General features: G+C 36.6%; 1 protein-coding gene across 10 annotated transcripts in view; it reads right to left on the bottom strand.

Annotated features, from left to right (window-relative positions):
- Nucleotides 1-215: 215 nt before the first annotated feature.
- The window catches only part of DCAF6 (DDB1 and CUL4 associated factor 6), a 162,891-nt gene continuing 150,821 nt past the window's right edge, over nt 216-12,285 (bottom strand). For all 10 annotated transcript variants that reach the window (XM_036852894.1, XM_036852880.1, XM_036852944.1 and 7 more), the window contains 5 exons: nt 12,031-12,169; nt 10,245-10,401; nt 9,521-9,609; nt 7,482-7,587; nt 216-682 (listed from right to left, as the gene is read on the bottom strand). In XM_036852894.1, the coding sequence (XP_036708789.1) occupies nt 618-682; nt 7,482-7,587; nt 9,521-9,609; nt 10,245-10,401; nt 12,031-12,169 (556 nt within the window). In that variant the 3' untranslated portion in view covers nt 216-617. The remainder of the gene's footprint in view (nt 683-7,481; nt 7,588-9,520; nt 9,610-10,244; nt 10,402-12,030; nt 12,170-12,285) is intronic.

The following is a 12,285-nucleotide window of genomic DNA, read 5'->3' as shown; positions in this document are numbered from 1 at the left end:
ATGAGAGATGATGATTGAGTGGGGGTGGAGATGAAGTACTTTGGAAGGAGAAATGAAAAAAAACTCTGCTATGTGATTCTGTCACACACAAGTCAAAACAGAAAAGGTTATTTAATCTAGAAAAGAACAGAGAAAGACAATCTTACGTTACAAGAAAAGATTTGGAAAACGTGGGTCAAGGTAGCAAGGCATTAAATAAATAGTCAAATTCAGGATATCTTAAAACAACCAACTTCTTTAATTAGAAAGCAACAAACATGCAAATGGCAAGTGTAGAAATTTATTTGAACCAACATTTTCACTATAATGAAAATTACTCTTCAACACTGATCCAAGCTCCCACATTTGAAGGTTAGGGAAAATATTGCACTTTGCATTTTCTAGCACTCCTCATACATGGCAAAAAGTTTTTAAAACATTTCGCTAGTTTTGTTTTACACACACTCCCAAATTCATGCACACAATCATTCCAAACCAATGTTAGGTTATCCCCCCAAAAGGGAAAAACTCCAAAAAACCACAACCTTAAAATTGCACTAAAGCTCTGTAAAGAAAAAAATATAATAAATGTCTTATACAAATTTCAGAACACCTAAGTGCTTGCCAATAAGAGTTGATTATTCCTCATCCTCGTTTTCATTCTCCTGACCAGAGCCTTCTGATCTGTCGCTCTCCAACCGGTCTGGAAAACACAGATATGAGACAAAAAGAAAAACCTTTATTATTACAATTAAAATAATTTTCAATGCCTTTTATTTAAAACTGATTAAAATGTATATAATTCAGAACATCATCCTGTAAAAAGCAGTTCACAGCTGTGCGTAGAAAAGTTATTTTTGCCTCTAGAGACAAAGAGTAAAGGAAACACAGCACTCTCAACTTGGAATATTCATGTAATTCCAAAGATATAAAAAGTACAAAGAAAAAACCCTAAGGATCTTGATCTACTGTGGTCTACTGCAGTGACTGCAGACTGTGTTCCTGGGAGTCTGGGAGCCCTAGGAGGAGTATCAGGTGTCAACAAGGGGAGTGAGAGGCAAGCTGTGCGGGAGAATTTGGTGATCATTCTTGAGGATCTGTGTATTTGTTTATAAAAATATTTCTTAAATATCTGCTATGTTCCAGGATACAATGGTGACCAAAACAGGCACAGTCTCTGTCCTCAAGGAGCTTATCTAGACTGAACACTCAAGGGAGTGTACAATTACAACCTGGCGAGTGAGCACGGCACGTCCTCTCAGGTTCCATGATTTACACTTGCTGTTCCTCTGCTTGGGACACCTTCACCCAGTTCTTCAGCTATAATGGTTCTGCTTACTCATCTCGATACAACTATTATTCCCTGTGTGAAACTTTCCCCAGACTTTTTCAAATACCCAACCTGCAGAATTATGAACGCCTTCCTTCACATTCCAGAATATTTTATATGTATCGTATAATAATTACAGTAATAGTTTGTTTGCCTATCTTCTTACAGACTAGACTGTGAGCTCCTGGGAGGGTAGCAGTTATTTCTTTTATGTCCTAAGGGTCTAGTACAAGAGGTTCAATGAAGGTTTATCAAATAAATGAACATAAGTTTTGCTAAGATAAGATATATTACATTAGGGTATGTAAAGAAGGCAATAGTACCGAATAACTACCACCACTAGGATGGAACCCTTTCTATCACAGAAAGATTTCTCCAGGGTAAGCTGGGGAAAAAAAGGGTTAGACACAGGGGAAACAGTTCAGTCCCACTGTCAACACCAAGAGAAAACTGAATCCTGAGATTATCTACAGAGGCTTAAACACTCCCATTGGATTCTAAGCCAACAACACCAGTATACAGAAGGGACTGTATGTTTAATTGTCCAAGTGAATTAGATTAAATCCCCTCTACGCCAACTCCATTTCAATGTCAAACTAATGAGATAATGTATGTGTGTATGATTTGTAACCTGAATTATACAAATTTTAGTTATTATTATATAATAAGTGTTCAATACACATTTGTGAAATAAATGAACAAAATAAGATGATGATAGACCTTCACAGGTCACTAAGGAACCTAAACACAGTGGAAGACTTTCTGATCAGTAAAAGGCTACCTAAGGGATGTTAGTATAAAAGAGATTACACTATTTTTATTGTGTGATATACTTTCATGAGAGAACAAAGCATGAAGCTGCTATTCTGCTTAACTAGAGTATCATGAATAGGATACAACTGACTATATTCAACAAGCCTGTTCTGTCATATTAGTGGAGCGTGAGGAAACTCTATCAGCCTATTTCAAAATGTGCAGGGTGACCCAAATTCTTCTTGGTTGCCACACTTACGAATGAAGATGTGGAAATGGAGGGTAAGGAGGAAATGTCACAGCCTTCAAATCGAGGAGTTTACAGCAGACATTAGAATTCTGCAGAGTCCAAAGCAAGCGATAAGAAGTCGAGTGAGGGCCCACCGAGTCTCTTATATAGGTCACACAGTAACTGACAGTGGCTTGTGGAATGAGGAAGAGGGCAGAACAGTTGTTCGTTTCTCAAATCCTTCTCACTTAACTGCTGCCGAGTCATGTCTCTCAGAATATAAACCCAATTTCTAAGAATAAATTAAATGAAATCTTTTCGTCCACAAAGTGCTACCGAGGTAGTAAAACTGCAAAGCAGTTCAACACTTTCACAAATCTCTGGTTGGCAATTACAGACCCCGGAGATCTGAGAACACTGTGTTCTTTTAAATGAAAACTAGAAATAATCACTTCTACATCCACTGTTTTCAAAAGTTGACAACACCAAATTGCTACTGTAAATAAGGTTTACATTTGTGGAAAGGTTCCTGTAATTCTCTGTTAGAAATATTTCTTCAAGAAATTATTTTTGATCGGAAAAGATAAGATATGAAGAGAGATTAAGTTTGCTGGGGGTGTGGGGAGGGGACAAGGGAGATATGAAAAAAATACCCCAAGGAAACCTGTGTTCCAACAAAACAGAGTCAATACAAGACTCATCATTAGCTACAGATTTGATACTAGAAGTTCATTCATTCGTTCACCCATTCATTCACGAAACACTATTACATGCTAGGCACTGTTCTAGAAGCTAGCTATCCAGCTGTGAATAAGACAAACTAGGTCTCTGGTCTTAATGAGCTCACTTTCTAGAGGAGAAAAACAGAAAATAAGAAATGTATTTTTCTCCTTTAATCTGTGTAACAAGACAAAAATAAAGAAATGAAGTTAGAATAAGTACTTGATGAAATGGGCAATGACCAGAGAGTGACTGAATGAGAAGGAGGGTGTGAGAAGGCACGTGAAACAACTTCACACTGGGCGACTAGGGAAGACTTTTCTAAGGAGGTAACACTGGAGCTGAGCCTTCAATTGTATGTTCAATTATTAGTGAAGTTGGGGGACGAAGTTGCCTGAAAGGCAGAGGAAACAGCCAGTGAAAAGGTCCTAAATATGCTAACAAGCTTGATGAATCTGAGGAGGAGGAAAGTAGCCATTTATGGCTGAAATGTAGTGGGCGAGGAGAAAACTGGAATGTATCGACTCAGTGGCTGGCAGGTCTAGGTCATGTAGATCAGCGTATGAAGTCTGGGTTTTATTTTAAGAGCAGCTGGGGAGTCCCTGAGAATTTTAAGCAAGGGTGACATAACCTAATGTATATTTTTAAAAAGTGGGTCAGCAAACTATCACCCCTGGGCAGATCCTCCCACAGCCTATTTCTGTAAATAAAGTTTTATTAAAGCAGACCCATGCCCTTGATCTACATATTATCTATGGCTGCTTTTGCACCACAATGTCAGAAATCAGTAGCTGCAACAGAAACCACATGGCCCACAAAGCCTATTTACTATCTGGCCGTTTAAAGAAAAAGTTTACTGACCCACGTTTTATTTTTATTTTTGGCTGTGTTGGGTCTTCGTTGCTGTGTGCGGGCTTTCTGTAGTTGCGGTGAGCGGGTTTCTTATTGCGGTGGCTTCTTGTTGCGGAGCACGGGCTCTAGGCTTGCGGGCTTCGGTAGCTGCAGCACGTGGGCTCAGCAGTTGCAGCGTGTGGGCTCTAGGGCGTGTGGGCTTCAGTAGTTGTGGCTTGCAGGCTCTAGAGCGCAGGCTCAGTAGTTGTGGCACACAGGCTTAGTTGCTCCGTGGCATGTGGGATCTTCCCAGACCAGGGATCGAACTCATGTCCCCTGCACTGGCAGGCAGATTCTTAACCACTGCGCCACCAGGGAAGTCCCTGACCCATGTTTTAAAAAGCTCCTTCTGTGCTGTGGAAATCAGATTGTATGAAGGCGAGAGCAGAAGCAGGGAGACCAAGGTAGATGAATATGGATTATATTCTGGAGTAAAGCTACCATAATTGATGGAGTGAATCTGTGTGTGACTGGGTGAGTGCCTGTGAGCTCAATATGATGTTACGCTCTATAGATCCATCGTGGAGAACACTATGGCTATCTAGATGTACACGTGCCAAGGTCCAGAGGTATGAAGGGATGCTTCAGGGTTTTATAAATCATGTTAACATATTTGGACTCTATCCTAAGAGCATGAGGAGGCACAGGAGAATTTTAAGGAGGGGAGTAAATTGATCAGATTCTAACATATTTTAGAAAAGATTAGAATGGTTCACACACCATCTCTCCAAAGCCTGTCAAAACTTCTAGGAATCTCAGAACTGCCTTTATCTCTCAAGAAGTTGCCTAGACTAAAAGTCTTTAGTACAGCATTCATGAGAATAATTTTGGTTGCTTTTTTAAAATGCAGAGGCTCAAACCCTATTCAGATGAAATGAATGAGAATCTTGAATGGATAGGAACCAGGTATTTGTAGTTTTTAAAAGGGGATTTAAATAAAGTGCACTCTTCATTAAAAATCACAGCTTAAGCAGGAAGGAGCTGATTTCCCAGGAAGCCTTGTGGAGTAATGGAAAGGCTGAAGTATTCTGTGGCTAGATGGTGCTTCCATGATCAAAGTCTATTACTAACTCTCCTTGAATACACAGACATTATTGTACTTGGAATACAGGACAATGAAGAGAAGGAGAGGAAAGGAGTAGCTGACTCATCAAATAACTAGACATCTTAAGGATAAAAGCAGCGGAAATACAAACTCTTGGGTACCTTTCTCTATCTAGTCTTTTACCTAAGAGAAACAAGAGGGTGAGTTAAGTTGACTAAACCTTGATTGCTGACAAAAAGAAGTAAAAGAAGGGGAACCTTTATATTATAAAACATCTAATTCTAAAATCAAAGAAGGATGGTAATAACTATTAGTTAACAAACCATTGACACATTAGCACCTATTTAAAATAGATTCTTGGACTTCCCTGGTGGCACAGTGATTACGAATCTGCCTGCCAATGCAGGGGACACGGGTTCGAGCCCTGGTCCGGGAAGATCCCACATGCCGAGGAGCAACTAAGCCTGTGCGCCACAACTACTGAGCCTGCACTCTTATAGAGTCTGCAAGCCACAACTACTGAGCCCACGTGCTGCAACTACTGAAGCCCATGCGCCTAGAGCTCATGCTCTGCAACAAAGAGAAGCCACCGCAATGAGAAGCCCGCGCACTGCAATGAAGACCCAATGCAGCCAAAAATAAATAAATAAATAGATTTATTAGAAAAAATAAAATAGATTCTTGCACAAATGAAAGGAGAATTAGTTTCCTATAGGAAAACTCAGGAAGAACCATTCACCAGATGAACTCTTCATAAGAACAAGCAAATTTTAGTTGTCATAGTCAGCAAATGTTTTTCTTGTTCTATAAAATGCTGCCTCCTCAAATCTGAAATCCAAGTGAATTTTAAAGGTTACTGACTGTTATTGAAGAAAACAGATCAAAAGATGTTACAGTGATTAGAAGTACTACAATAATATTTTGTTGGACTACAAACATTTTCTGTTTACATTTTAGTTTATTTTTTGTTTTGACTATTTGAAATTTTCACTCTTTCCTTGTAATAGTTAATATTTACAATTTGAGGGTTATTTTCTCTCCAGCTCTTTTAATTACAGACATAAGGGGCTTCTTTCAATTCTTCAGATGTACTACAGTCTCTCTCCTCCAGGACTTAGACAAATGCTACATACTCTTTATTTTGCCTGGAATACTTAGCTCTCCCTTCCCCACTCTCTCAGAAAGTGATATATAATCTACTGCTTATATAGACCTGAAGGTCTGAAACGGAAGTTATCCTAATAAAGAGAGAGGATGGGAGGGGACATCATGATTATAAAGATCTCTGAGGTGGGAAAGAGTTTGATGTACCCCAAAATTCAGAGAGGGCCAGAGTGGATGGTGTGGATAGAAAAGGAAAGAATGCACTAGAAAAGCAGTTTGAGATCAGGTCATCCAGAGGACTGCATGTCTTATTCATGACTTGAACGTGTTCCCGAAAGTGAAATTTGTAGGTAAAAGGGGAGTAAGTGCTTGGAAGCTAGTTTCAAATTCAGGCTTTACCATTTATCAGTTATGTGACCCGGGGTGAGTTATTACAAATAATCTACTTTGTAAAGGGTTGGAGCTAACTGAGGATAAATTTGTGAAATGACTGGTATATTGCCTGATACATTACAGGTATTCCATAAATGGTGGTGGTTGTTATTATTAAATAATACCCAACATATAAAGAAATTTGTGATATCAGTGAAGAGTGAGTGATAAACACTTTGTTTATAATGGATACTGGATATTTTCTACTGTTATGAACACAGGTTATTCCATTACTTCTTGAATATTAGTTGTAATATACACAATTTTGTATCTGTGGCACTGAACCTCACAGTTTATCATCTAAAACAAAAAAATACTGAAAAAAACATACTGAGCTATCTGTTTCAACCTCTGTAGTAACACGTTACATTTATTTTTGTCTGGGCTGTGACTGATTTTGACCAAACCTACCATTAAAGGGTACTTACTATAACGTATCTTAAGGTTTATGGTATGATCTTCCACTCTGAGAAGAAAAGCACAGCTGATAAAAGTTTTCAAGTGACTTCATCTTTTCACTTTGACACTTTTCAATAAAGTTGGCTCATGGGGATATAAATTACTGTACTAAGATCAAGAATTCATAGAACTCCTCGTTCAAAAGTTAAGCTGCCTTCCATGCACCTGTTCCCTCTGAGAGGACTTAATGTCAGCAAGAAATAAACTTCTCTTGTGTTAAAAAAAAAAAAAAAAAAGTTAAGCTGCCTTGATTTTGTAATTTAAGGAAATTTTTACTTTACATTTTACTTTACTTTTTACTTTTACTTTACTTTTTACTTCACTTCACTTCACTTTATTGGCTGTGCCGCATGGCACGCGGGACCTTAGTTCCCCAACCAATCGAACCCATGCCCCCTGCAGTGGAAGCTCGGAATCCTAACCAATGGACCACTAGGGAAGTCCCTTTTTTTTAAAAATAAATCCCTTTAAAGTAGATCTTAAATAATAATGTTTTTCAAATATAATAATGATTTTAATAGTACACTGACAGTTCTTACCAGCTCGAATATGATTCAGTGAAGCCAACATCCTCAACATGAAAGAGGCTGGAACTGTAATGGTATTTCTAGTCTCTTCCAGCATGAGTTCATTTCGAGTTATAACCTATGAGGCAAGTTAAATAACCATGTCAAAGATCACAGGGTAACTGTACCTTTTCCTTAGAGATTAGGAGAAACAGTAAAAAACTAGCAGGAATTATTTCATTCTTCATATATATCTATATATGTCTATATTTCCACCTTAAGGCTACTCAGTGCCAAATAATTACTTTAACTTGCATTCGACAGAGTAAGATCAGAGAACACTACTCTTTCAACTGGCAGAAAGACAAAGGTCAAACCTTGAGGCTACTTAAAACATTCAAGAATTCAATTTATTTTTACTTATAATTTGTTTTCCAGAGCAGTCTACTTTGTGTCTGCTTATTATTTTCCCACCTAGTAGAACTGATGCTTTTAGTGACAGAGTAGTGTTAAATTATTATCCCTGGGTCACCTGGGTCCCTCAAGAAAAATGTTACCTCGACTGAAGCAAAGTAATCTTGAAAAATAAACCTTTGGATAAGAGTTACCAATGAATTGTGTCTTAAGTACCAAGAATTGGACTAAATGAACATCCATGAACACCTAGGGAGCTAATGTATAATCACAGGCAAAGGAAAAAAGAAAGAGGAAAAGCAAAGGTCATGGCAAAGGAAAAACAGGAAGAAAGAAAGGAAAGCATGAGAGGAAGGAAAAGATGCTAACCTGATCAGCAGTCCCCCGATGATATTACAATATTTTTTCAACTCATCAGGGTGCCCGACAGGGCCCTTTACAACCATGCCCCAACCTAGCTTTTTAGTCCAACTGAGCTGCTTTCATATGTGTCCTCTAGGTTTCAGCACAATGGTGGTTCATTTACCTTACAGTAACTTGAAACACGCTGATCCTTCTGTCTTAAATGTTCCTTTGATCCTTGTATGCCTAGTAAACTCAGTCCAATTCTTATTTCCTCTGTGAAGACCTTCCCATCCCATCTATTCCATTTGCAAGCACGGCTGTTCCTTTCTACGGGCTTCCAAAGCACTATGTGTACATCTCTGACACTGAGCACACTATATTCTAGCTGTTGATATGTCTCTTTTTTCCACTAGTCTTTAAGTTCTGACGGAAGGGTTTATCTTTTTAAATTCAGCACTGTGCCTGACATACACCAAGTGTTTTACATATGTCTATTAAATGAGTAAAAGTATACGTGGGAATTTCACTGTGAACTGTCAGCCTTGGTCTAGAGAACTAGTTTTCCAACTCATTAATATTTTTATCAATGAACTCTTATTTTATTGTTTTAAGAGGGGGTAGTATCAACCTTAGTTGCACTCCCCTCCTCACAGAAGTTCAACAATTAGTTAGTAGCTGATTAATGCAATGGATCCTTACTTTCATAAGAAATCTTATATGGAAACCCAAAAATGAAAACCCTGGTTGCAGTTGGGAAGGAAATGCCCAGAGTTTAGCTTTCATATCATCCATCTTCCTGCTTCCAATCCTGTAAAAAACCCAGAGCTTCAGAGAACTCAGTTTGAAAACTAGTGATGTAACAGTAGCTTCAGAGGCTGAGGAAATCTTAAAATATAATCATAAAGGAAAAGAGTCTCCAATCGTTTGTTCTGCTACCTATTTGGCTATGATTATGGAGAACATTTATAGTAAAACTATTTTCTTAAAAGGACATAGTGTTTTTTTTAATGATTCTTCATTGCAATAAGCACAAATAGTCAACCTATTTTTCTTAAACTACAGTATACTATATCTGTTACTACCAATAATCAATATTCTACTTATCCAAATAATATTCCAATTTTTACCTCTCTAGTATTGTGGGCATGTTTTATTCTTAACTTTTCTTTTTCTTAAAATTTGACCTCATTAAATGAATTAACTTGTTTTATGTTACCAACTAATAAGAAAATGAGCTGCTTTGATTCTTCTTAAAACAGCAGTTCAGGAACAAAGTGAAATATGTTCTATAATAAGTATAATAAAAATCTTACTTCATCAGCAAGTTTTCGGTTAAAAATCCTTGACTCTTCTAGTGGTGACCAGATCTTTATGTCATAATCTATGCCAGACGAGGCTAGAACTAGAAATAAAATGTTCACATTAATATAAAGCTTAGAAATATGCCATTAATTCATGTAAATTTATAATGTATATATGCATGTATGTATATGTTCAGCAAAATTGAGTTAGAATGGAAATTGTACTGATACATTTAATTGTTAACTGAGAATATTATTTTGAAGATTTCCTAAAAGTTACTCTAGAACACAATTTTAAGACCATCTTGAAATCACTCAAATTTTTTTCTTATTTACTGCTCTTTTATGAGAAACACGGGCAATTTCAAATGGAAGGCAAGAACAAGCCAATGCTCCTTTGTTCTGGTAAATTAATTCAGACATGTGAAGACTAAAAGGCTTGGAGGTTCAATTTGGTTAAGTAGTGAAAAGTTCAATCAGCCAAACCTCTTACAGCTAATAAAACTTAGAAGCACTCTTAGGAGTAGAAACTCTTTAACCTATTATTTCCCCATATTTTCTGCCAAAAGCAGGTTATAAGTGTTTCTTGTTTTAAACCCCAAATAGCAATACTTGACCCTAGTGGCTGCCTACTAGGATAATTTGGATTATTTTTATATTAACAACTAGAAAAGAGTTGAAGCTGATTAATCATACTAACGATTTCTAGCCCTTGCCTTATAAAAGGTCATCTTACTTGGGTCAAACGGGTGTGGCTGCAGGCAGTTTACCACGTGATTATCAGCTTCCAGGAGCATTAAATGCTCAGCAGTGTGACGATCCCAGATGAAGATATGGCCACAGTCAGAACCACTCATTACAAAGTTAGCACCCCAGAAATTGGCTTCTTTTATCTAAGGGTTAAAAAAAAGGAAATGATAAGAGAATTCAAATCAAAGTTATTAAAAAAGATTTATTCTATTCTCAAGTTACAACAATTAATTGGCTTAGAAAATAAAAAATTGAAGAGAGCCTTTGTCTTCTAGTATATTGGAATCATGATAGAGATTTTTCAGCAGGGATAAAGTGGCAGTAAGTAATGAAAAGTCCCCCATGAAGATAGGGATTTGCTTTGTTCAATGCTATATTTATAGTGCCTGAAACAGTACTTGGCACACAGTAGGTGCTGAGAATAATAACTGCTAAATGAATGAATGGGATTTCTGCGTTTTGAACAGTATAATGGAAACATATATATATGTTACTAAACTTTCCAAAAACGGTTCCATTTTAGCTTTTACAAGATAATAAAAACAATTCATAGAAAAAAATGAATTGTTCCCTCCTGTATCTTGCTTTATGCCAAAAGAACAAAAAGTACCAATCTTTTTATTAGCTATTAGAAGCTCTCACAATCAAGAAGGAAAGATATAAATACATCTTTACTTTTATGAAGCAATGAGACAAAGGGTATGTTAGAATGGTTATGATGGAATTTTTCAGCAGATGCACATGAATGAACCATCAAAAATCTTTGTACTTCATATCAGAATTTTTGAAATCATTTTATGTGCAGCTGCTACTTTACTATTTTTGGCAAAGCAAAGGAGGGGAGCCAATTTTGTTACTTGGAACTACAATACTTTTATATTTACTTGTCTTCTTTTTTTTTTCCATTCCTATCCCTAATTATTTTCATCCAAAATTTTAACCAGCAAAATGCAAGAAATATAAATTGGTTACTTCTATTAATAAAGAGTATTCTTTCCAGAATGATTAAGTTATTACTACCAATGATATCTATAGAGACAGCTAATTATTTCCCCATCCCAAAGTTACTTTTTGCCTTGACTCTAAAGAAAGCAGATTAAAACCGATTCTGTAGATACTTTTTGATAACTCAATGAATATATGAGAACACTTTCTAGATATGAATGGTTCGGAGTAACAGTTATGTTAATCATCTCAAGATTCTCTTAGTAAACAGTTAATATTGCATTGGGTATATAGACTTCTGGGTTATAAAAACTTGAAAAGATCTTAGAGATCATCTGGTCTATTTTTATTTCATAGATGAGGAAATTAAAGTCTAGAAAGACAAGGTGACTAAAACAAATCTTTACTTGTCAATCTTTAAAAGAGTTATCATTAATCTGACTATATTTTGCAATGAACCTGGATTTCATGTATCCAAATCTTTCTCTCCAAAACCGACAAAGGGCACTAATATGAACTAAAAAAATTTACTAGGAAAGTAGACAACAAGTGTGAGAGAGCAAAAAAGAAGCAATGGTTACTTGTACAAGCTAGAATTTTTAAAATTCTACGATAGTTCCTCAGTAGGGTAGAGTTTTCCTATAAAAAATGATGGTCTTTCACAATATATTATAGGACGAAAAGAACTATGTTTGGGTAAAGAGATAACTGTGAAGGTGCAATAATATATTAGAATCACACTGGCATATATGAAAATAATCATTATGGAAAAAAATTCATATTATGAAATTGCAGTTCTTCCAAAGAATGTCATGAGTATATGGTACCATTGTCCTGGAGTTGCGATGGCCCTTATAAACCATCTTTACTAGTGGCCTTCTAATGTTCAAGGTATCCAATTCCTCCATTTCTTTTCTTTCTTTTCTCCGCCTGAAGAACTCCTGAATTCGGGCAACAGCAGAGCGTCTATGAATTACATATTATAAGAAAAAACAGAAATAAGTAAAAAACATTCACAGGCCACTACAGAATGAAAATGAGCAACATTAAAATACGGTAAAGTCTAGAAAACATTTAAACTA

The sequence above is a fragment of the Balaenoptera musculus genome, chromosome 1 (genome assembly GCF_009873245.2).
Source record: "Balaenoptera musculus isolate JJ_BM4_2016_0621 chromosome 1, mBalMus1.pri.v3, whole genome shotgun sequence".
Classification (NCBI taxonomy): domain Eukaryota; kingdom Metazoa; phylum Chordata; class Mammalia; order Artiodactyla; family Balaenopteridae; genus Balaenoptera; species Balaenoptera musculus.
This window is presented reverse-complemented; position numbering and strand designations above follow the sequence as displayed.